We start from the raw sequence: 25,625 nt of genomic DNA on the forward strand, positions 1-25,625 counted from the left end.
CATAATAACTGTCACTAACATTATTATGCCTATGCTAAATGTTTTCTTTTCTTTCAATTGTAGGAAGATGACAACAAGACCGCATTAAATTTAGCTGTTGTGATGAACAGTAGTGGACCACAGCCCCAATCCCAGCATGCACCTCAGCCAACTGTTCAGGCTTCTAATGAAGGAGCAGTGAGGAGGAACCCTGTCTCTGTGGCTCCAGTAGTTTGGTCGGCACATTCAGTTCAGGTCAGCAAACCGTTTCACAACACAAGTAGAAAATCTTACAGAGAAATGTGCTTTTGGTGATGGTTCAAAATAAGATATCATGGATATTGGTGTCAGCAGTCAAGGCTTAGATCAATGCGTAATATCTCTTTCTATTCATCTCCTCTAGTCTGCCGTCTGTAGTCTGAATCCGAAGACTGCCCTGTCGTCTGATGATGGAGCAGTGAGGAGGAAACTTGTCACTATAGCTCCATCACTGCATCAACAGCCACTTCAGGTTTGCTAACTTACTAATTTCTTTCATATTTATTCGATCACCTAGTGGTGCAGAGTGCTGCAGGAATGAGTACTGAAACATTTCATATTTCATATGTGCAAAAATGTGAACCCAACCATTCAGTCAGATTATTCGTCTGACCTCTTTTGCTCCCACCATGTCAACAGCAGCGCAAGTTCCATGTCCTGTCATCTATTATTCTATGAGTTTTTCTGATGTTTTCGTTTTTTGCCGTGGTATCATGTTCATATAGGTATCAAGATATTTAGGCAGGTATCGTATCAAAGTCATAATTTTGGTATCGTGAAAGCACTAGTATCACCCCTCTCACTTTGTACAATCTGATCAAATGTCTCCTCTTTATTAAATAGTTACACATATATAAAGTTCTTCTTTTTTTATCAGGCTCCTAATGAAGGAGCAGTGAGGAGGAACCCTGTCTCCGTGGCTCCAGTAGTTTGGTCGGCACATTCAGTTCAGGTCAGCAAACCGTTTCACAACACAAGTAGAAAATCTTACAGAGAAATGTGCTAATCATGATAGCTCAAAATAACATCAGTAGTCAAGGCTTAGTTAAAATGTGTTGCTGTTTCTTCTTCTCTATTTTAGTCTGCCGTCTGTAGTCTGAAACCGAGGCCTCAGCTCCAGCCCAAGCATCTTCCTCATCCGACCGCCCTGCTGACTGATGATGGAGCAGTGATGAAGAAACTCTTCACCATAGCTCCGGCACTGCATCAACGACCACTTCAGGTTTGTTAACTTCCCTTTCAGTAAACATTCTGTCACGACCTACTCACCAACCTGACGTGACAGATGGTTTGTTACACAGAACCGTCTAAGAAGCCGTCATTAAAAACTGTTTTAGAGAAGGGCAGGTCCTTAAAATGTTTTATTGGCAGTTGATTGGATGAACCATCCGTCTATCAAACTCATCATCTTTGATTATTTCTTTACTATTAGCTGTATTGCAAAGTGCAGAGTGCTGCAAGGAGTAAGCCCAAAAACTCTGAAATTAGTCATCATTTTTGCACAATCTTTTTTGTTAGATGCCTGAAATAAGGTTGAAGAGATTTATGTTATGTTCTACAACAAAAATACATCAGTAAATATCCCTCTTGTGAATTTTGACGCAACCAATTTGATCTCATGTGTCCTTTTTATTATTAAGACAGAAACACATTTATCAATAACAACTGTCACTCACATCGTTATGCCTGTGCTAAACTTCATCTATTTTTTCAAATTGTAGGCAGCTGTTAACCAGACAGCAACAAATTCGTACCCGCAATCCCAGCATGCACCACTTCCAACTGTTCAGGCTCCTAATGAAGGAGCAGTGAGGAGGAACCCTGTCTCTGTGGCTCCAGTAGTTTGGTCCTCACATTCAGTTCAGGTCAGCAAACCGTTTCACAACACACGTAGATATATTACAGAGAAATGTGCTAATGGTGAATTATTCTGAAGTTTCTACTAGACCATCTCAGTTCATAATAAAATGTAGAAGTCAACGCTAATCTGCAATGTGTTAACATTTCTTGTCTGTCTTTTCCTCTTTTGTAGTTTGCCGTCTGTAGTCTGACTCCGAGTTCTCAGCCTCAGCTCCAGTCAAAGCATCTTTCTCAGCTGAAGACCCGGCCGACTGATGATGGAGCAGCGAGGAAGAAACCTGTCCCCATAGCTCCAGCACTGCACAAACAGCCACTTCAGGTTTGTTAATATTAAAGGGATTGTTCACTTTCAATGTTTCAAAACTTAAAACGATTGGGTGTCTGCATATCTGACTGCAGGGCTCTTGCAAAGCTGAAAGAAATGGGAAAAAAACTGGACAGCAACTTCCTCCAGTTGGAAAAGAATTTATGCAACAAGCGCACAGCGTCAAACAAAGCATCCGGAGGGGCGGAAAGCAGGTTCACAGCTTCAGAGGAATGCCAGGCAAGTCAAATAGACTGGTTATATTGATACACCTCATGAAAACATTCTCATTTAATGTGTAATAACCTCTACTAAATATATGTTTTCACCACAGGACAACGCTGGAAACAGGATGTCACCAGAGCATGAAGCATCTATTAAGATTGAAATGGAGGTCATGTCACCATGCAAGCAAGAAGAAGAGGAATCTAAAATATCATTGTAACTAGTGAAAATTATATTTGTACTCGTTACAGTTATTTTTATATATATCTACAGTTTCTTTCCTAACTAGTCAGATTTGAATTTTAGCTTTTGAATGTGCAGAAAGTTTTTAATATAGCAGAAGTCGTGCTCAAACACACATGAGCTATTAAAATCCAGGGGTTTATAAATTTAGTTTAATTAATTAATGTATCATTGACTTAACATTAGTGGTACATGCTCATTTAATTCCCCAAATAAAAGACACAAAAGAGGATGGAAGAGTGGATCATGCCTACATGTGTGTTGACTCAGCAGAGATGACATTAAATGAGAAAGGTTTTTTCCATTATATTTTGAGTTGTTATTTTTCCACCATAAATTGGTGCTTAAAAAAAGTGTTTGACGATCGAAACTTTAAAAAAAAACTGACACACTTGGCCCATTTAAAAGTTGATTAATGGCTTTGTGGTTTAAGGATGTGAGGCCTACATATCCAAAATGGTTTGTTTATATGTTGGACATATATCGGAAATGCAATTGTTGATATCTGAAATGGGAAATTGCATCTCCAATAGTCACAATAACTTTTTAGCATATAGAAATTAAATTCTAGATACCTATATTCTAATCATATTTTTTTTACTAGTGATAAAGGAATAACTAATATTTGTAATTATAATAAAGATATCTGTTTAATCGAAATTTAATTTCTACATGTGATAATAAATTTGTAAAATGAGACAGGCGCTAAAACGAGGCGTTTCAGACAGAGGATGAATACACGTTTATTCAGGAAGCCATAATATAGCATGTCGAAAAAAGTCATAGTATAGCATGTCGATAAGTCACAGTATAGTATTTAAAATGGGGGCGGCTGTGGCGCAGTGGAGAGCAGGGTAGTTCTCCAATCAGAGGATCAGTTGGCAGTCGATGTGTCCTTGGGCAAGACACTTAACCCCAAGTTGTGTGTGAATGATATGTAATGATATGTAATATAAGCTTTGAGCTACTGATTGTAAGTCTCTTTGGATAAAAGTGTCTGCTAAATGACTGTAATGTAAAAAAAACATAGTATAACATGTCTAAAATAGTAAAAAATAGTAAAAAAAAGAGTAATAAAAAGTCACAGTATAGCATGTCAAAAAAGGTCATAGTATAGCATGTCGAAAAAAGTTTAAAAAAATGTCATAGTATAGCATGTCGAAATAAAAAAAGTCATAGTATAGCCTGTCGAAAAAAGTGAAAAAGTCACAATATAGCATGTCGAAAAAATTGAAAAAAAGTCATAGTATAGTATGTCGAAAAAAGTAAAAAAAAAAGTCATATTGTAGCATGTCGAAAAAATTGGAAAAAGTCAAAGTATAGTATGTTGAAAAAAGTAAAAAAAAGTCATAGTATAGCATGTCGATAAAAGTTTCAAAAAAGGTCATAAATAGCATGTCGAAAAAAAAAGTCAAGTATAGTATGTCGAAAAAATAAAAAAAAAAGTCATAGTATAGCATGTCGAAAAATAAAAAAGTCATAGTATAGTATGTAAAAATAGTATAGTATGCATAAAATGTCGATAAGTCATAGTATAGTATTTAAAATGGGGCGGCTGTGGCGCAGACCAGGGTAGTTCTCCAATCAGAGGATCAGTTATAGTGTGTCTTGTGCAAGACACTTAACCCCATTGTGTGAATGATTTTTATGATATGTTAATAAAGCTTTGAGCTACTGATTGTAAGTCTCTTTAAAAAGTGTCTGCTAAATGACTGTAATGTAAAAAAATTCATAGTATAACATGTCTAAAGTCATAGTATAATATGTAAAAAAAAGTAATAAAAAGTCATAGTATAGCATGTCAAAAAAGGTCATAGTATAGCAAAAAGTGAAAAAGTCAAAGTATAGTATGTTGAAAAAATAAAAAAAAGTCATAGTATAGCATGTCGAAAAAGTTTAAAAAAGTCATAGTATAGTATGTCGAAAAAAGTTAAAAAAAGTCATAGTATAGCATGTTGAAAAAAGTAAAAAAAAGTCACTAATATAGCATGTCGATAAAAGTCATTAAAATATTTTCATAGTATAGTGAAACTATAAAAAGTCATAGTATGTTGTCGTAAATAAAAAAGTATAGCATGTCGAAAAATGACACTAGTCATAGTATAGTATGAAAAAATAAAAAAGGTTCGAAAAAAAAGTCACAGTATAGCATGTCGAAAAAAGTTCAAAGTATCGAAAAAGTTAAAAAAAATAGTTTAAAAAAAAGTCATAGTATAAGTCATAGTATAGTATTTAAAAAAAAAAGTCATAGTATAGTATGTCCTTCAAGACACTTAAAAGTTGTGTGTGAATGAATGTAATGAAAAAAAGTCAAAGTATAGTATGTCTGCTAAAACTGTAAAAAAAAGTCATAGTATAACATGTCGTAAAAAAATAAAAAACTACTAATAAAGTCATTGTATTATCTTATAGTAAGTCGAAAAAAGTTTAAATTAAACATTATTTTTATAGTATGTTCGAAAAAAAAAAGTGAAACTATAAAAAGTCATAGTATAGCATGTCGAAAAAAGTGAAAAAGTCAAAGTATAGTATGTTGAAAAAAGTAAAAAAAAGTCATAGTATAGTATGTCGAAAAATAAAAAAAGTCTACTAATAAAGGATTGTCTTATCTTATCTTATAGTAAGTCATTAAACATTATTTTTTATAGTAGGTTCAAAAAGTGAAACTATAAAAAGTCATAGTATAGTATGTCGTAAAAAAGGTCATAGTATAGCATGTCGAAAAAAGTGAAAAAGTCAAAGTATAGTATGTTGAAAAAAGTTAAAAAAAGTCATAGTATAGCATGTCGAAAAAATTGAAAAAAAGTCATAGTATAGTATGTCTGCTGAAAAAAGTAAAAAAAAAGTCATAGTATAGCATGTCGAAAAAATGAAAAGTCAAAGTATAGTATGTTGAAAAAAGTCTGTTAAAAAAAGTCATAGTATAGTATGTTGATTTTCTAAGTTTTAATTGCTTAAAAAAGTCAGTCATTTTTATTTTCGAAAAAATTGAAAAAAAGTCAAAGTGTAGTATGTTGAAAACTTAAAAAAAGTCATAGTATAGTATGTCGAAAAATGTAAAAAAAGGGACTAATAAAGTATAGCTTATCTTATCTTATAAAAGTCATTAAACATTAGCATGTAGGTTCAAAAAGTGAAACTATAAAAAGTCATAGTATAGTATGTCGTAAAAAAGGTCATAGTATAGCATGTCGAAAAAGTGAAAAAGTCAAAGTATAGTATGTTGAAAAAAGTAAAAAAAGTCATAGTATAGTATGTCGAAAAATAAAAAAACTACTAATAAAGGATTGTCTTATCTTATAGTAAGTCATTAAACATTATTTTTATAGTAGGTTCAAAAAGTGAAACTATAAAAAGTCATAGTATAGCATAACTAATACAATGACACTAATACAAAATGTGAAAAAGTCATTATAGTATGTTGAAAAAGTAAAAAAAAAAAGTAATAGTATTTTTATCATTTAAAATAAAAAACTACTAATAAAGGATTGTCTTATCTTATCTTATAGTAAGTCATTAAACATTATTTTTTATAGTAGGTTCAAAAAGTGAAACTATAAAAAGTCATAGTATAGTATGTCGTAAAAAAGGTCATAGTATAGCATGTCGAAAAAGTGAAAAAGTCAAAGTATAGTATGTTGAAAAAAGTAAAAAAAAGTCATAGTATAGCATGTCGAAAAAAGTTTCAAAAAATGTCATAGTATAGCATGTCGAAAAAAGTGAAAAAAAAAGTCATAGTGTAGCATGTCGAAAAAATTGAAAAAGTCAAAGTATAGTATGTTGAAAAAATTAAAAAAAGTCATAGTATAGTATGTCGAAAAAATAAAAAAAGTCATAGTATAGTATGTCGTAAAATAAAAAAAAGTCATAGTATAGCATGTCGAAAAAAGTGAAAAAGTCAAAGTATAGCGTGTTGAAAAAAGTAAAAGAAAGTCATAGTATAGCATGTCGTAAAATAAAAAAGTCATAGTCATAGTTCCTTCCTGCTGCTGTCAGGTTGCACAACCAACTCTGCTCCCAGCAGACCACATGACACTAATACAATGACACTAATACACAGCAATATAGTCTGTCTGTGAATATAATATTTCAGTTATTGTTGACTGTTTTTTTATTGCTTATTTATAATAGTATGTCGTTATTTAAATAGCCTGAAAATCATAGTAATAGGCATGTCGGGATCTTAAAAGTGATTAAAAGTATTTTTAGTAGTAGGTAAAATGAAAAAAAAAGTCATAGTATAGTATGTGTAAAAAAAAATGTCGAAAAAAAAAAGTCATAGTATAGCATGTCGAAAAAATAAAAAACTACTAATAAAGGATTGTCTTAAGTAAGTCATTAAACATTATTTTTATAGTAGGTTATGAAAACGATAAAAAGTCACAGAATAGCATGTCGAAAAAAGTTTCAAAAAAAGGTCATAGTATAGCATGTTAAAAAAAGTCATAGTATAGGTTGAAAAAAGTGAAACTATAAAAAGTCAAAGTATAGTATGTTGAAAAAATTAAAAAAAGTCATAGTATAGCATGTCGAAAAATAAAAAACTACTAATAAAGGATTGTCTTCTTATCTTATCTTATAGTAAGTCATTAAACATTAGTTTTTATAGTAGGTTCAAAAAGTGAAACTACAAAAAGTCATAGTACAGTTTGGCATAAAGAAACAATTGTAAAAAAGTCATGTTAATGTTTGGTAGAAGTCTAAATGAACAATAGCTCCTCCTCAATTAAACTGAATAGTGAAGAGTGAACCGGTTCTTTTAAAGTCTGGATTAGAGGCAACTGCGCATGCGCCGCTCCGCCATTTTTGTTTCTGATTCACTTTCCCAGGAGCCGTTCAAAAGGATCGATTCGTTTCTTCATCGACTATCGACGCGATTACGTCACAGTCGGAGCAGGTGAGGTCACTGTCAGAGCGGCACAGGTGAGCCACGGACTATCGATCAGCACCGGCGAAGCGTCGCCTTACTGATTTGAAAAAGAAGGAAAGAAAACAGTTTTACGGTCGATGACGTAAGAGCCGTAAAGAGAAACTGCGCCTCTGGTTGTCTAGGCGACGCTGTCGTGCAGCTAAGGGAACTTCAGCTAGCAGCTAGCTCATGCTAACAGGCATTTATAGCCCTTGTTAGCTTAGCAAAGTTGTTGTTTTTTTACATGAAGGTGACTTTGAAGGCTTTCTGCTGTTATTAACGTTACAAGTGTGGTTAAATAATATATATTGCTTGTTTTAGTGCAAACTTTGAGAGTTAGCCTAGCCTAGCCTTACTAGTAGTGAGTGTTATTGGAAGGGATGTGCACATATGACCACGTGTTTCAAGAGGACAAACCCAGCTTATGAAGGGTACACTGTGTCCTGCACTGAGTTTAGTTACCTGTCCTAGCAATAACAGGTGTGACTGTAGTTCTTATGTAAAGGTGTGGAAGAATACACTGATTTTACCTGTCCTAGCAACAACAGGTGTAGCTGTAGTTCTTATGTAAAGGTGTGGAAGAATACACTGATTTTAGTTACCTGTCCTAGCAACAACAGGTGTGACTGTAGTTCTTATGTAAAGGTGTGGAAGAATACACTGAGTTTAGTTACCTGTCCTAGCAACAGGTGTGACAGTTCTTATGTAAAGGTGTGGAAGAATACACTGATTTTAGTTACCTGTCCTAGTAACAACAGGTGTGACTGTAGTTCTTATGTAAAGGTGTGGAAGAATACACTGATTTTAGTTACCTGTCCTAGCAACAACAGGTGTATGTAGTTCTTATCTAAAGGTGTGGAAGAATACACTGATTTTAGTTACCTGTCCTAGCAACAGGTGTGACTGTAGTTCTTATGTAAAGGTGTGGAAGAATACACTGATTTTAGTTACCTGTCCTAGCAACAACAGGTGTAACTAGTTCTTATCTAAAGGAGTTTCAGTCTGCATACCAGCATGTGACTGGGGTTAAACATTCTAGATCACTATCACATTTTTTTACCCCCAGTTTGCTCACGATATGTGAAGAAGAGGAATCTAAAATATTGCTAATTGTAACTAGTGAAAATTATATTTGTACTCGTTAGTTATTTTTATATATATATATACAGTTTCTTTCCTAACTAGTCAGATTTGATTTTTATCTTTTGAATGTGCAGAACATGTTTCATATAGCAGAAGTTGTGCTCAAACAACCATGAGCCATTCAAATCAAGGGGTTTTATAAATTTAGTTAAATGAAATAATGAACAATTGACGTAACATTAGTGCTAAATGCTCATTAAGTTCCCCAAATAAAAGACACAAAAGAGGATGTCCTACATGTGTGTTGACTCAGCAGAGATGACATTAAATGAGAACGTTTTTTTCAATTATATTTTGAGTTGTCATCTTTCCACCATAAATTGGTGCTTAAAAAAGGTGAAATTTGAAAAAGAAACTGACACACTTGGCCCATTTAAAAGTTGATCAATTGCTTTGTGGTTTAAGGATATGACGCCTACATATCCAAAATGGTTTGTTTATATGTCGGACATTTATCGGAAATGATATCTGAAAGGGGAAATTGCATCTCCAATAGTCACAATAACTTTTTGCATTGTGTTTGCAGAAAGGCTCTGGAGCGGAGCATCAAGGAAGCATTGCCGGGTGGTGCAGTGTGTTTGGAGACTGCAGTGGAGTCCAGGCTGGAAGAGAGAGAGGCTGAGGAGACAACATGCCCACTGACGGGGAGCCCACGGTCACAGTCAAGATGCTGCAGCTGCTGCTACTCTCCACCTACTGGGGGATGCAGATCTGGGTCACCTTCATTTCAAGTTGGTACACACACACACCAAAAAAAGTTAGTTAGAGAGCATGTATCAAGCATTTGGATCAGTCTTAAATTATCGAGACAATTCTGATAGACATGGCGTAAATGAGTCATATATAATAACATTTCCTTTTCACAATCAACACCAGAAATGAGCAAGGCGCCTGCAAATGACAAGGCAGTACAAATGCCAACCACACCCTGGTGTTTATCTCCATCTCCTCACACAAGATCTCACTAAACTCACTCTCTCTTTTTCCACAAAATGATCCAAAACATTGGCAACAAGGAAGATTTTGGGTAGATAATTAGAATTTAAATCATTCCCTCTAAACAAAAACAAGGAAATCTGGTTTGCATTGACATCGAATAGGTAAATATAGGAATACTTTACATCTTAAATTGATTTTATATTACTCCAACTATGACTTAATTCAGGTAGAGGTCATCAACAATGGCTTCTGTTAAGATAAGATAATCCTTTATTATTTTTATTATTTATTATATATATATATATATATATTATATATATATATATATAATTATATATAATATATATAATTATATATTTATATATAAGTCTATCACTCTCCCTCTCACTCTGCCTTATTAGTTATAAGATACAAAAGTCAGGTTATCCTTGTTGTGCCTTGGGGATTAATGAAAGGATACAGCCGCCATGCTTTTTTTTTTGGCCCTATTTTTTTGTTGGTTTTGAGACAATCGTGGTCAGTAAAGCTGCGTTTCTCTAAAAGGTTGTAGGGAGGCAAATAAGCACGTGCAATGACTAATGCCTCACCTTTCACCTAGTGTGGCTGGTGGCACCTTAATATGACACCCTCCACCCATACCACATGGTGCCTTTATGCAACCTAAACATGAGGGATGTTGTTAAATATAAAAGTTGTACATGCAGTACGGAGAAACCATAGCAGTAAATATCAAAATGTGCTACATGTTTTGTTTTATTTTATTTTTAAATGTAAGCTAAAAGAAAGGCACATTTTAAAAAGGGAGCGTCCTCCATGCTCCAGTCCTTTATTATTCCTACAGCGGGGGGAATATGCAGGATCACAGCAGCAGAGTGGATAGTGCAAACAAGAGACATCAGCAAAAACAAGTATAAAAAATTTGTAATCACAAAGTTAAGGTATAATTGATAACACAAACTAAAATATGATATAATCGGATTGAATACTTGTTTGTTATCACTGAGTTGTTCTGTTTCCTTCTGCTCAGGCTTTGTGATGGACAACCACCTGAACAGACACACCTACGGGTTCATCCAGAGTCGCCTCGTCCCGTTTTACCTCCACCTGGGTTCAGCTTGTGCCTTCTTCAACCTCACCATCTACGCTGTGTATCACCCCAGTGACATGCTGAACGACAGAGAAGCCTTTCAGGTGAGTCGCTTTGCTCCCAAGTTGTAAAAAAAACAAAAAACAACACAATTTAAGAATATTCGTTCTAATCTCTCGACTCGTCTTTCCTTCTCCAGATCTTCATCTTCTTCGTGTCGGTGACGGTCGCGGCCGTCAACGCCCAGTGGTTCGGCCAGATGACGTCGGAGATCATGGCGGACATGCACCTGATCGAGCAGGCGTGCGGGCTGGGCCAGGACATCGGGCTGTCGTCGAACCGCGAAGCTTACGCCAAGCTGTGCGACACGGACGCCAAATACAGACACATGAGCAGTCGCCTGTGGCTCTACAGACTGCTGTCGTCCCTCTGCAACCTCTGCTGCATAGGCTGCAACTTCTACAGCCTCTGCTACATGGCGGAGAACCTCGGCACGCTTTAAACCGACACAGAGCTGCTGGACTGTAACAAATATCACTCCCACATCAACAATTTTCTTTAAATCAAAGCAGTAAGTTATATATTTAATACACCAAGTCTCTCACTCTGCCTTATTAGTTATAAGACAAAAAAGTCAGGTTATCCTTGTTGTGCCTTGGGGATTAATGAAAGGATACAGCCACCATGCTTTTTTTTTTTGGCCCTTTTTTTTTTTTGGGTTTTGAGACAATCGTGGTCAGTAAAGCTGCGTTTCTCTAAAAGGTTGTAGGGAGGCAAATAAGCACGTGCAATGACTAATGCCTCACCTTTCACCTAGTGTGGCTGTGGCTGGTGGCACCTTGATATGACACCCTCCACCCATACCACATGGTGCCTTTATGCAACCTAAACATGAGGGATGTTGTTAAATATAAAAGTTGTACATGCAGTACGGAGAAACCATAGCAGTAAATATCAAAATGTGCTACATGTTTTTTAATTTTTTAAATGTAAGCTAAAAGAACATTTTAAAAAGGGAGCGTCCTCCATGCTGCTCAGTCCGGCTCTTCCTGTTTGGGTGCAGTTTGAATACTTTTTTCAGTGTGGTGTCACAGGTTTGTCCGGCTTACCTGAAGAGCACCTGTGAAGTGAAAGGTTGTTTATTATCATCCATCTTTAGTTCTCCAGGCTGCTGGTATGAAACAGAAAGAATTGTGAAGACTTGCTGAGATGATGTGGGTCTATTTTGACTAAATGTCTGTAATGATAATAGTTTGGAGCCCCCAGGAGATGATAAATAACTTGCAAAGAAAACCTTTCGGGGGCTCAGTATTGTTGTCTACTTGAAGACCTGAATGAAATCTCTCTCATTGACCCTTTCACTATTCACCACAGTACGACCTCCATTACCTTACAGTGTGCCTCAACTGAAAATCACATCAGATCTTTTAAAGATCTACAAAGCTGTTGCATCCGTAGCTTGAATCCCTCAAAGTCTGTTTGACTTTGTTCTCAAAATATACAGCCGTGTTTGGAATTGAAGCCAAATATTTGTTTTTCTTTTGTGTGAGAGAAGTTCTGGTTTAGACTTATGTCAACAAACCTCTCCATGCACTTTTTTTTTTTATTTTGTAACTGCTTAGGTGAAGCTCTTATATCGATGTGTTGGCTGTGTTTATCACGTCCATTAAACCAAAGATTTAAAAAAAGTACAGTAACAGCACATCAGAGCAGCTGAGTATTTATTCAGAAACTCCTTTTTGTGTTTTTCCTTGTTTGTTCAGGCTGGAGTGATGAAGGTGTTTATAATGTAACTGCCAAAGACAATGCAATATTACCTGGTTTTAAACTGCACATCCTTTTTTATTGTGTCGCCTGTTAGCTCTGCCAGTCTAAATTTAAAATAAAACTGAATGCAAAAATCATTTGACAGTTTTCTGCTTAAACACAAAAGCAGTGCTGTGTAATTTTTAGAGGATGATTTAACATGAATTTGTGGATATTTATGCTAGTGCCTTAATGTTAATGGTTATAAGTGTTATTGTGGTTTGTGTAATACTGAATGTAAGTTGCCTGAAGACCAGTGAGGTCAGTGGTTGGTAGTGGGTTTGTGTCAAACATGATTTGACAGTCTGGTTTTTTTGTATTAAAACAAGTGCTCTTTAACTTTTGTGCTTCAGCTTCTCCTCATTTTTATGTGGATTTATTTTTAATATTTGTTCAGCCAAAAACAAATAAACCCAGATTTTATCTGTGCAGTACAGCTGCTGATTGGAGGTCGAAATTTGGACTTTTATCTGGAAGTCTTTTACATATTTTGAGAGATGGACAGTATAGAATTGGAAGCCTTTAAAAGTGTACTCAATGTGTATATTTAGCATTTTTTTTGTATATTTAAAATGAAAGAATGGTCATTTTTAGAAATTTTAAAATGTTTGAATTTTATTAAATATATAATATGCTTGTTCTATGTATGAGGATTTGCACCTCTTAATAATATATTAACACAGTGGCACCAGGCCACCACTAGAGGGCGCTATGAGCTTCAACAGGGAAGCACCACATTAGAACACATTTCTGTCAGTACAGGAAGTAAATATTGGAATGAACAACCATGTGCAATAAGGGACATATTCCACTTTTAAGACCCATCTCAAACAGCTTAAAGCTAAATAGAACTGTGATCACTTAGATATACCATGTTTTGTTTTTTCTACTTCTCTATTGCATATTTGTATCTGTATATTGTCAACTTGTAATGCTTCTGTTTTTGTAAACTGCTTAATCCGGCATGTTTATTTTTATACGGATGTAACAAATAAATAAATGTAGGTGGTCAGGATCACACTGCCCTGAACTTACGTATTAAAAGTATAAAAAAAAAGGAATGAAGACATCTTCAGCTCAATATGGTGTGATTTTTAAGGACATAAAATTTCAACAAAATAAAATAAAATACAAAAGAATCTGTTGTGTATAGGATGTGAACATGCATGATTTTGGTGAATCCTAGTTGTAGTAAAAACTTTGAAAGTCAAAAATGCAGTTTTCCTCACACACACAGGGTTTTAAAACAGATTTGTTAGATATAAATGTGGGAGGATCTTTGTACAACGTTTATCAGAGAGAATGAAGCCCTGCTGTACAATTAAGAAGCCAGAGTGACTCACCAATCTAATTTAATCCTGTGACTCCAATGTGACGCCGTGTTTTGCCAGATCTGACAGAAGGGGGAGCTGTTGCTCTGCTTTAGTTCATCGTCTACAAATACAAACAGCGCCTCAGTTACTGAACTGTGATCCAGGATTTAACGGTTTTAGAATAAATAAATAAACAGTTACAAAATATTATTAGAATCATTCATTTGAATGGGACTAAAGGTGGATATAACAGAAGATTGGATAAAAAAGTATTCTATAATTACAACAAATCCAAAATGAATGCGTCGGGTAAATAGAGTGTTTCTTTAATGCAAAAATACATCATTGTGTTTCAGCTACAAATCCATGGTTACTGTGTTTAAGACGCCATCAGCATCAACAATTCACAAGCCACTCCAACTACAACATGAATATTAATCTATAATAAATATGAAATGATGTAGATAAAAACGTAAAAAAGCAAAAAAAAAGTCTCGTACCAGACTATTAAAAAGGTTTAGAAAAACACGTGTCTCTTGTAATACTTTAAAAAAACCTGAAAGGTACACTCCAGAAGAATAAAATAATCTCAATCTCAACAATGACTGTAATAGGAGGTGAGGCTATTCAGTTTCACCTTTCTGCAGGCGCTACCTCAGGTAAAAGTGCGATAACATTGTGTCAAGAAAAAAACAAAAAAACAAGGACAAAAGGATCCCCTTTAACAAATAACAAACCAGAAGTACCGTCTGTTAATTCTGCATAGAGAAAACCTGTTACAGACCAAAAAACATTCTGTAATACTGAGGGAGCAAAAATGTAAACTGTAATATTAAAATTATCTCCCCAAAAAAAGGAGGTGGCGACATTTATTTAAAGCCACAATCCTTGATGGGAGCCGACAGCCACTGCCCATCCACTTTGGTTGTTTTGACGGATGAGGATGGATCTCCGTTCGTCTGTAACAAGCTCATAACAGTGTATGCTCAAAAAAATAAAGAAATGTACTAAACTCTGAAACAACGGACAACGACAGTGTCAGTGCATCTCACTGTGCTTAGAAAGGCAGCTAAAGTTACATTCTCTGTAAACAGCAAAACAGCAAAACAGAAAAGGCTTAAAAAAAAATAAGGATTGTGCCTTTAAAATAACCATTTTTTTTTTTTTTTAAAAGTCCCATGATTCGTCGGAACAAAACGATTATTAAAAAGGGATAGTTTGGATGTTTTGGAGTGTAGTTGCATGAGGTACTTCTACACAGTCAGTGTGTTAATACAGTAGATGGAGTTTGGAGAAACAGACAGGAGAACCAGCAAAGTAATGTACGGCTGTGGACGTATTTTAGAAACCTAAAAGAATCAATATCACTTTAATTGTACGGTATATTTAGAATATTTTCACTGCTTTATTTTGCCGTCAGACAGCGGTTTCTGATGGGGATCTAAATTTCTTTAAAGACACCAGACTCCATTGACAAAAACAGTAATTTAACCTCTCAGAACACAGGGGTTGCTGGTCTACTGCTGCCTCCAATCGGTTAGAAGTGTTTGTGACTTTGGTGAATCCGAACTAACCCTTTAAAACACAAAAGTCACTTCGAACAGTCCAAACTATCCCTTTAAATAACTGATATATTTCCAGCTGTTCACCCTTGTATTCAGGAAACATTACACAATCCCAACGCTTAACTATAAACGTTCGGTATGTGAGGAAATGTCGTAATATAAATAATATTGGTTTTCCATGTTTCCCTTTCTTCTCGATGCTCACACGTACAGTATCAAAATACAGATATTTAAAAAAGAAAACAAGATCTAAAAAAAAAAAACACAGACCCACAATCCCTCTGGAGGAGAGTCAGGGTGACGGTGTGGATCCATTTTCACACAAACAGAGAAAGAAGTTTTCCACCAAAAACACCGTTCCCATCATCCCCCAGCTTCTGATGCTAAAATACTGCATAAATAAAAGTCGTACGAAAAATAGAGTTTTCTCGTTCATCAGCATTAAAAAATAAAATCCAGTGTCTCTGTCATACAACCACCTTGCCCTTGATGTCCAGCTTGGTGTTTTCACTGGTTTTGATGGACTGCTCCTCTGTGAGGGTGATGTAGGAGTAAACCAGGCTGCCCGCAATACTGCAACACAGACAGACACCAGGTGTAAGAATACAAACACGTCACACAAAAAAGACAATGTTGGCATTTAATGTGATCTTCTGAAATGCTGGATTTTCAACATCAGGTTTTTTGGATTAAAGTGAGAGACAAAATATGGGAGCCCTTTTCTATTAGTAAAAGAAAAGTCCAAGATGTTAACGTTACCCTTGATGGATAAAATAAGATCCTTTGAATCATTATGACATGACTTTCTTGAAATAAACACTTCTAAATATCTCAAAATAAAGAAACTTTCTCAAAATAAGGAGTTAGTATTGCAAAATAACATTTCAATATCATGAAAAAGGATCTTAAAATAACTAGAAACTCTCAAAATAATAACTCAAAATTACTTAATATCTCAAAATAATAAGAAATCATCTCAATATAATTAGAAAATGTCAATATAATTACTTATTGTCTCAATATAGTATTGCAAAATAATGACATAGTATCTCAAAATAACGAGAAACTTTCTGAAAATAATTATAAACCATCTACGTAATACCTCTTTGTATCTCAAAATGACAAGAAACTTTTTCTCAAAATAAAACATTTACAGTTACATCATAATGTTTTTGGGAAATTTGAGAAAGTTCCTCAAGATATTGAGAAACCAAGTCATTATTCCGAGGTAGTTTCTCACCATGATGAATTACACAATCTTTTTTTTCCCGTCACATTAGCAACAAAAACACTTCCATCTGATGGATGCAAAATAAGACTTTTGTTTCCTTCAGCCTAAAGGTAAACATGATGCAGCAAGTCATAACATTTCCAGACAAGAACCATCCTGCACATATTCAGTCCTGGAGCTTATTGGCACATCAGTATCATTGATATCTGTGGCAGCTCTGCCATTTCCCTTAACTCAAAACAGACAAACATTTAGGAGTCAACAGTAGCGGACCGTCTCTTACTATCTCAGTGGTTCATAACCAAAAATGAGAACAATCTTCAAGCTAATAAGCTACATGCATAAAGAGCTATGGGGCAAACCAAAGTTCCTAACTGACAAATTTGATACGACTCCATCCAATCACTGTTGAGATATTAGAGCAGAGCTTTTCACAAGGAAATGGAGGGTCAGGGGTCATATATACAGTGGGTACGGAAAGTATTCAGACCCCTTTAAATTTTTCACTCTTTGTTTCATTGCAGCCATTTGCTAAAATCGAAAAAGTTCATTTTTTTTCGCATTAATGTACACTCAGCAACCCATCTTGACAGAAAAAAACAGAAATGTAGAAATTTTTGCAAATTTATTAAAAAAGAAAAACTGAAATATCACATGGTCATAAGTATTCAGACCCTTTGCTGTGACACTCATATTTAACTCACATGCTGTCCATTTCTTCTGATCCTCCTTGAGATGGTTCTACTCCTTCATTGGAGTCCAGCTGTGTTTAATTAAACTGATTGGACTTGATTAGGAAAGGCACACACCTGTCTATATGAGACCTTACAGCTCACAGTGCATGTCAGAACCAATGAGAATCATGAGGTCGAAGGAACTGCCCAAGGAGCTCAGAGACAGAATTGTGGCAAGGCACAGATCTGGCCAAGGTTACAAAAGAATTTCTGCAGCACTCAAGGTTCCTAAGAGCACAGTGGCCTCCATAATCCTTAAATCCAGGTGTGAGAAACTTGTTGCATCATTCCCAAGAAGACTCATGGCTGTACTAGCTCAAAAGGGTGCTTCTACTCAATACTGAGCAAAGGGTCTGAATACTTATGACCATGTGATATTTCAGTTTTTCTTTTTTAATAAATTTGCAAAAATTTCTACATTTCTGGTTTTCTCTGTCAAGATGGGTTGCTGAGTGTACATTAATGCGAAAAAAAATGAACTTTTTCGATTTTAGCAAATGGCTGCAATGAAACAAAGAGTGAAAAATTTAAAGGGGTCTGAATACTTTCCGTACCCACTGTATATATATATATATATATAAAGATAATGAATTAGGTCAGTAAGCCAATAAACATCTGCGTTGGGTATTTTGAAAACACTTTCAGTGGAATGATAAAAGCTTACTGCACCATCATCAAGTTATAACCACTGGTGTTTTCATAAGCAACTCTTCTTAATGAGGATTTTCCCGTCTGTGCAATCAAAACAATTCTTAATGTGCTTTATCATCAATTATTTTTCTTTCATAAATAACACCGAGGACAACTCTCCGCTCTCTACTCGGCAGGACACAACCTCTCAGCTGAGCGCACACACACACGCACGCACGCACGCACGCACACACACACACACAGTTTATTTCTTTCTTTTCCAAATTGTTCAATTTGGTCATGATCTTTTCCCCTGGCAGAGTTGACACTGTTCTATCAGTGTGTTCCAACAGTGTACAGCTAAAAGTTTCCGGGTGGAGCTCGGGAACACCCAAAAGTTTTTTTGTTTTTTTCTTTAGCGGTAAAACTAAACTGACTATGATGGAACAAATAATTCACTTTTGACAGACATCCTTCTGCAGATGGAGCTCTGCTAGCCATGTTCACTGAACTTAAATGACCATTCAGCGGTTTGGCCGGCAGCCAGCACCTAAGGAAAGCTCTGAAGGTTCCTTCTCATGTTTATAAATAACATACTCAACCTGTTGTGTGATTATACAATTCAAAATGTATGTCTTGTCCTTGGATGACAGATTGGAGAGGGTTTTTGTTGGAGGAACATTCTGTACACGGCCCCAAGACAAAATCTATTCATCTATGACTACACACATTTCAGCATGAATGAGAGATTAACATTTTATACCTGATATTCAAACCGATGAAGTTGGTCCAAGAGAAAATGTAGTCTCCACTGAACACCATCCCGATGTACGTCACCAGGACATTCTGCAAAAATGGAGAAAATATGATTTAAACTAATGAAGATGTTCTTCTTTTAGTGCATTTCGCTTTTACTCAACTCATAAATCTTTAGTTTACCTTGATGCAGCCCACGATGGTAGTTGTTAACGCAGAGTTGTATTGTGTACAGAGCACAGTGGAATACATCAGAACAAACCTGCAAAAACAACCATGTCATCATATCACCCATGACTCAACACAAGTTGGAGCACGAAGTCAAGATTTCACAACGTTAATGCAACGTGGTAGACAAAGGGTCATTGTGAGCTTTACACACACACGTCAGGCTACGACCCAGAATCTAGATTTCCCTGATAAAATAGTGTTACCACCAATATCTGGTACAATCCAGATGTTCAACTCTGGCACAAAATGCATGCACGTCACACAGAAAGCAGTGGCCTGTATTCTTACCCCATGATGCAAGAGAGGATGAAGAGGGAGAGGAAAAACATATCCGACCAACCATCATATTCCACAGCCTGAGACGGGAAGAAAAGCATAAGAAACGTCAGAATGATCCGAGTGAAAACATACAAAACACATAAAATAACTGATATACAAGCAAATATGTGTTTTAAATCATTTCAGTTCAAAATATTTGTTTAGTAAAAAATACAAGCAACTTCTTGTGGACGTGTTTGCCGTTCATTGGAAGACAGGAAATACAGATTAACTGAGTTTTTGATCACATTTAAGGAAGCTGGTGGCAAGATAGGACTAACATTAAGGTACTTAAAAATGCTGCACAGAGTTTCTCATAGCTCTTAAAGTTAGAAGTCTGAGTTTGTTCAGTCAAAGGGGGCTGTAGGCGCTGCTGTAATAACTCCACTAGGTGCATAATAGCAGCTTTGTGCCTCTCTGGCTGCTGGGCCCCAGCTGGGCAAACCAGAAGGTCTCTGCCAACAATGACCAGCTAACAGACAGCCCAAGTTTACAGCCCACACCCAATGCTGACACACATGTGTGCACTCACTTCAATTTGGGATTAAATCTAGTTAATAACTGATCAGCAGAAAGAAAGTTTATAGTTTAATGACACAAATCTTGCATGGAATAGGATGTTTGGAGGTTTCATGGAATTAAATAAGAACTAAAGCTTATAAAAAAAAGATTTTAAAAAAAAATACAGAAGAGTCAAACTCCTCACCTTCTGCATATCTCCAGTCACATGAGCCAACAGTATGGTGGGGATGATCATAAATAATGCATTATAATACAGCAATCCATATTTCCCCAGCTCCTGTGAGAAAGAGCACAGAAACAGATGGGCAGGGCGCAACAGGAACATGAAAAAAAGGAAAAACGGAGCCAGAACAGAGAGGGTTATTCACAAATCTTTCGGTGCATTCCTCACTAACTAGCATACAGATGTCGTGCAGCACAGCCAGCACGCTGCACCACCTAGAACTGTCCTCCATCTTTCACTCCCTCACAATATTATCACTCACTCACTCAACTATCTGTCTTGTGCCATATTAACAGGTCGTGCTCTACAGACATCACAGACTAAAATTGGATCCAGTTCAGCATCTGCTGTAACGTGAGAGCAGAGCAGTCTGCTCATGTGACATAAAAACGACTAAAACAAGCTACAAGCCTTTTCAGACTCAACAGACAAACTGTAATTAACATTAAGAGTTTAAAATAATGCAAGAAAACATCCAAAAAGAAATGGAAAAGCAGCACAAATAATACTTTCTCTACAAAAATGGATATAAACAGTGATAATCGAATCAACTTGGTGGGGAATTAACAGAACAAGCTCATGGTGTTTGTGTACACAGAGTAGCTTTGAGCCAGACACTCCAGGACAGTTTAGGTTCTCAACATTCAACATTCAGCTCAACGCCAAAAACAGCACCGGCCCAACAATGGCGACCATTCATCATATGGCGCTGCCACATACCTTTGCATCTAACTTTTGCTTCACATAGGCTCCGTTGGCTGCAGTCAACACGTCGTTCATGAGAATGAACACGTAGCCCTGCAGGTCAAACGACAAGTCGGCACTGCCAAACAGAGATGAGAGAAAACGTTAGAAAGTGTAGGGGAAGGAAATAAGTGTTCTGTCACAAACGACTTAGCTTAAGGCATGCTTAGTTTCAGCAGGACTCCTTTTACTACAGATATACAACATGTGTCTAATGACCACGAGGACAATATCACTTAAGTGTGGACATATATCAGAGCAGGACAACCCTTTGTAGTGAAGGTAATTCTGGTCTGGTTAACGACCGGGACACCTGGATGCAGCAGGACTTACCTTGCGGCTATAAACGCCCCGAGGATCATTGTAAAGACTGTCAGCTGGACCGGTCTGGAGAATTTCTTCCTGCCAAAGGTCAAAGACAGCAAAGCAATGAAATTCTATCTGGCTGCAAATTAAAAAGCCTCCAGTACAGTACAAAGAGGAGGGCTTGGTGTCCCACTGGGTAAAAAAGGATCAGTGAATGACTGAGGAGAAATGGGTCATCTTTCATTGGTGTTTTTATCTTACTTGAGCAGGAATCCCTCAGCCAGCATTGTGAATAAGATGGAGAACCTCCTGAGGACAGTAAACATCGGCAGACTGGTGGAAGAGGAAACAATGGTTTTAACTGGGCCAAACATCACCAGACAATGATCTTTCATTGAGTCAGTTCAAACCTTTTAACTCAGGGTCAGATATAAAGCAGCCTAAAACAATAAAGGACTGGGAGACATTGTTAAGGAAGACAGTATCAACTTTAGGAAGCCGAGGCCATCCTCTGTTTGAGGCATTTGATCTTCTCCCTTAGGGCTGAAGGAACGAGCTTCCCAGGATAAAGTGCAATAGATTTAAATTCTCCGTTGTCCCTTTATTGTTGTAGAGCAGGGCTCAACAGTAAGGGTTGCCAGGTTGACATTTGCAATCATTTTTGCCAACAATTGGCAACAAATTCTTGGCCTAAATGGCAACCGCTTTTAAAGGACAGCAAACAGCAAAATGTGAGCCCCAAAATAAGTACATTGAAAAAACGTTTGCATTACTGAAACTTCAATATTCCCGTTACAGTCATAACCAGTCACCGCTGCACACGTGTTGGAGCGTTGACTCGCGTGCACACAGGCATCGGTTTCAGAGGACATGGAGAAACAAACTTTGTTGTTTTAATGTGAGTGTGAAAAGTTCTTGCTATTTCACTAGTTCAACGTAGCACATCCTAGAGAACCACAGGGGTTAAAAAGCACCAGACCTATAAGTAACCCGAGCAGGAAGCCTAACGACATGATGAGGTGGAGGCTGTAAGAGCTGGCACACCCACTGACTGTCCAATGAACACCGCCAGCCTTAAGACTTTCATTATAAAGCTGACGTATAACTGCATGGCATCTTAAATACTCAAAATATAAAGCTGACTAAAAATGGCAACCATATTTTAACCTTGGGTAACCAGAAGCCGAAGCCTGGTTGCCACCATGGTAACCATTTTTAAAAGTAACTGGTGACCCTTGTGCTGTTGTGTGTGTGTGTGTGTGTACCAGCATTGAGTGCGTTTACTTGGTTATGAATAACCCTTTTATGAAGCTTAAACGGGTTATTCATGTCCATTTAAACACACTCTGTGTTTATCTGCGCTCTGCTGGAAGCTGGATTTCCACCAAAGGGGGAAAAAAAGAACTGAACGAGCTCATAATGAGCTCAACCGTCATTCGGCCTGTAAAAAAAGTTTACAGATGAGGACTCACTTCAGCCTTTTGGTTCCAAACAGACCAGTGATTTGATTCCCCACATAGAGGAAAGGCAGAGGGAACGTCTGAGGGGGGAAAAAACACAGATTTACAAACTGCTCCTGGTGAATGGGAAGTCGTTTTATAGATGGATGAACAGGTGATCTCACCTTGCGAGGTATGCTCTCGTCGCAGTCTGGGAAGGTGATCACCCTCGAAGCCTTTCCCACCCACAGCACGACCACTGTGGCAAACATCTGCACACACACATTTAAGATATGATAAGATAAGATAATCCTTTATTAGTCCCGCAGCGGGGACATTTACAGGATTACAGCAGCATAGAGGATAGTGCAAACAAGAGACATAGTAAAAAAACAAGTATTATAAATAAGCAAATGAGCAATAAAAACAGTAAAGAATCCACAATAACTGAAATATTATATATACAGACAGAATAACTATTATTGCATTTATATTCTATTCAATGATATTACATTGCTGCCTTATACTACATATGATATAATGACATATCATGCTCTATATTACTACTATAATACAGCACCTTATTCTTTGTAAAAAAAAAACAAAAAAAAACAAGATAAAAAAAAATAAGCAATAAATAAAAAATAAAGCAATAAAATAAAAACAGTAAAGAATCCACAATAAGTATTATAAATAAGCAAATGAGCAATAAAAACAGTAAAGAATCCACAATAAGTGAAATATTATATATACAGACAGAATAACTATTATTGCATTTATATTCTATTTAATATTACATTGCTGCCTTATACTACATGAGTATATAGTTATATATTAATGCTATAATACATAAATACACAAATATTATTTGTAAAAAACAAGATAAAAATAAGTATTATAAATAAGCAAATGAGCAATAAAAAAAAACAGTAAAGAATCCATTTCATGAGAAAATGACGTCATCACCAGCATTTAGGAAATTTTTTTATTATTTTTTTTAATATAGTTAAAAAGTGTTTAATATAGTTAAAAAAGTGTTTAATATAATTAAAAAGTGTTTAATATAGTTAAAAAGTGTTTAATATAATTAAAAAGTGTTTAATATAGTTAAAAAGTGTTTAATATAGTTAAATGTGTTTAATATAGTTAAAAAGTGTTTAATATATTAAAAAGTGTTTTATAGTTAAATGTGTTTAATATAGTTAAAAAGTGTTTAATATAGTTAAAAAGTGTTTAATATAATTAAAAAGTGTTTAATATAGTTAAAAAGTGTTTAATATAATTAAAAAGTGTTTAATATAGTTAAAAGTGTTTAAAGTGTTTAATATAATTAAAAAGTGTTTAATATAGTTAAAAAGTGTTTAATATTTAAAAAAGTGTTTAATATAGTTAAAAATAATATAAAAAGTTAAAAAGTGTTTAATATAGTTAAAAAGTTTAATGTTTAAAAATGTAATTAAAAGTGTTTAATATAGTTAAAAAGTGTTTAATATAATTAAAAAAGTGTTTAATATAGTTAAAAAGTGTTTAATATAGTTAAAAGTGTTTAATATAGTTAAAAAGTGTTTAAAGTGTTTAATATAGTTAAAAAGTGGAGTGAAAAGCATTTATCTCACCTGTCCAATCCCGACACATATTGAAGAAGGGAACCTGTAACAGCAGAGGGTGAGTGTCGGTTATTCCCAGCGCACGTAAACGCACCGCGCCGTACAACGTTAAAGCATGCTAACGCTGAGCTAACACGCTAGCTTCCCCTTTAAACATGTGACAGCCGCTACCTGTAGTTGGTGAGGACGCTCTTGTTCACCACGACGATCAGAAACGAGCTCAGGCCGTAGAACCCGGCGGCGAACAGCTTCATGAACAGCGGCAGAGGTTTGTCGGCCATCCCCGACGCGTTCTCACTCCGCTCTGCGCGTCGGCATCACTCCGCAGGCTCTCACTCTCACACATCCCCCGGCGCTGAACGCAGACACACGGGCGCATGCGCAGAGCCACTGGGGGCGTTGAGGCTCCATAAATGCCGGTTGGAAATCTGAACATCAAGGAGTTTTAGTCGTTTTGTTTCATACTTAGATGATTAAATCACAGTGTTTTTTTGGTTTTTCTTACTTTTAAACTTAGGATAAATCATTCCAGTAATTCTTTTTTTACAATATTTGTTATTTTAAAGGAGTTAGACCGGAGACAGTTTGGACACAATAAATTAATCTTATAAAAAACGGATTCATTTGAACGTCACACAAGGCAACATGAATGTTGGCAACATGAATTCTGAAGTATCTGATGAATCACTTTTTATAACAGTTTACATGGTCATACAGTCAAAAAAGTTTGGACACACCTTCTCATTCAACTACTTTGAAGAATGTAAAATATAAAACATATTCTGGTTTGTTGAGCATTTGTTTGTTTACCACATAATTCCATATGTGTTCCTTCATAGTTTGGATGTCTCCAATATTAATCTACAATGTAGAAAAAAATAAAGATAAAAATAAAGAAAAACCATTGAATGAGAAGGTGTGTCCAAACTTTTGACTGGACTGTATAAATGTAAAATAAATAAATAAAATAAATAAAATAAATAAAATAAATAAAATAAATAAAATAAATAAATATAAAATAAATAAAATAAATAAATATACAGTACCAGTCAAAAGTTTGGACACACCTTCTCATTCAATGGTCTTAACATGTTTTATACATTTCTTTCCTCCTGTTTTTCATTTTTTGATTTTAACAGAACTTGAATTTTAAATGTTTCTTGTAAAAATAAGTAACTTAAATGTAAATATAAATGCCATGTTTTAGCTGCTTTACTTTTCATTACCAGAGCCTTCTCCATAGCTGCCCCCTCCCTCTGGAACTCTCTCCCCAAACACATCCGAGACTGCAATGATCTTTCAATGTTCAAATCAGAAATCAAAACTCACCTTTAATGTCTGACTAATGCTGTGTGTTTTAAGTTTTAAGTTTTTAGTGTGTAGCTTTTAAATGCTGATTTTAAATGTCTGTAAAGCGTCTTTGAGTACTCTGAAAAGCGCTCTATAAATAAACTGATTATTATTATTATCTT

General features: G+C 35.7%; 2 protein-coding genes across 2 annotated transcripts; one reads left to right on the forward strand and one right to left on the reverse strand.

Moving 5' to 3' along the window:
* Positions 1-9,297: 9,297 nt before the first annotated feature.
* si:ch211-121a2.4 (transmembrane protein 205) lies at positions 9,298-13,549 on the forward strand. Its single transcript, XM_054603120.1, has 3 exons — positions 9,298-9,433; positions 10,669-10,832; positions 10,928-13,549. Exons 1-3 carry the CDS (start codon positions 9,334-9,336, stop codon positions 11,228-11,230), a joined length of 567 nt encoding a protein of 188 aa, XP_054459095.1. The 5' UTR covers positions 9,298-9,333; the 3' UTR covers positions 11,231-13,549.
* A 620-nt stretch (positions 13,550-14,169) lies between these two features.
* Positions 14,170-24,496, reverse strand: LOC129094481 (UDP-N-acetylglucosamine/UDP-glucose/GDP-mannose transporter-like). The gene is made up of 12 exons (XM_054602674.1): positions 24,325-24,496; positions 24,163-24,196; positions 22,732-22,818; positions 22,580-22,647; positions 21,369-21,440; positions 21,135-21,203; positions 20,778-20,880; positions 20,019-20,111; positions 19,283-19,350; positions 18,947-19,025; positions 18,771-18,853; positions 14,170-15,985 (listed from the first exon to the last, which is right to left on the reverse strand). Exons 1-12 carry the CDS (start codon positions 24,432-24,434, stop codon positions 15,880-15,882), a joined length of 972 nt encoding a protein of 323 aa, XP_054458649.1. The 5' UTR covers positions 24,435-24,496; the 3' UTR covers positions 14,170-15,879.
* Positions 24,497-25,625: the final 1,129 nt, after the last annotated feature.

Source organism: Anoplopoma fimbria, chromosome 8 (assembly GCF_027596085.1).
Source record: "Anoplopoma fimbria isolate UVic2021 breed Golden Eagle Sablefish chromosome 8, Afim_UVic_2022, whole genome shotgun sequence".
Classification (NCBI taxonomy): domain Eukaryota; kingdom Metazoa; phylum Chordata; class Actinopteri; order Perciformes; family Anoplopomatidae; genus Anoplopoma; species Anoplopoma fimbria.

Coding starts and splice junctions, on each gene's coding strand:
- si:ch211-121a2.4 (XM_054603120.1), top strand. CDS start 9,334: ATGCCCACTGACGGGGAGCCCACGGTCACAGTCAAGATGCTGCAGCTG. Junction 9,434..10,668: donor CTGGGTCACCTTCATTTCAA/GTTGGTACACAC, acceptor CCTTCTGCTCAG/GCTTTGTGATGGACAACCAC. Junction 10,833..10,927: donor ACGACAGAGAAGCCTTTCAG/GTGAGTCGCTTT, acceptor TTCCTTCTCCAG/ATCTTCATCTTCTTCGTGTC.
- LOC129094481 (XM_054602674.1), bottom strand. CDS start 24,434: ATGGCCGACAAACCTCTGCCGCTGTTCATGAAGCTGTTCGCCGCCGGG. Junction 19,351..20,018: donor TGACTGGAGATATGCAGAAG/GTGAGGAGTTTG, acceptor TTCCCGTCTCAG/GCTGTGGAATATGATGGTTG. Junction 15,986..18,770: donor TTCATCGGTTTGAATATCAG/GTATAAAATGTT, acceptor TCTGTGTTGCAG/TATTGCGGGCAGCCTGGTTT.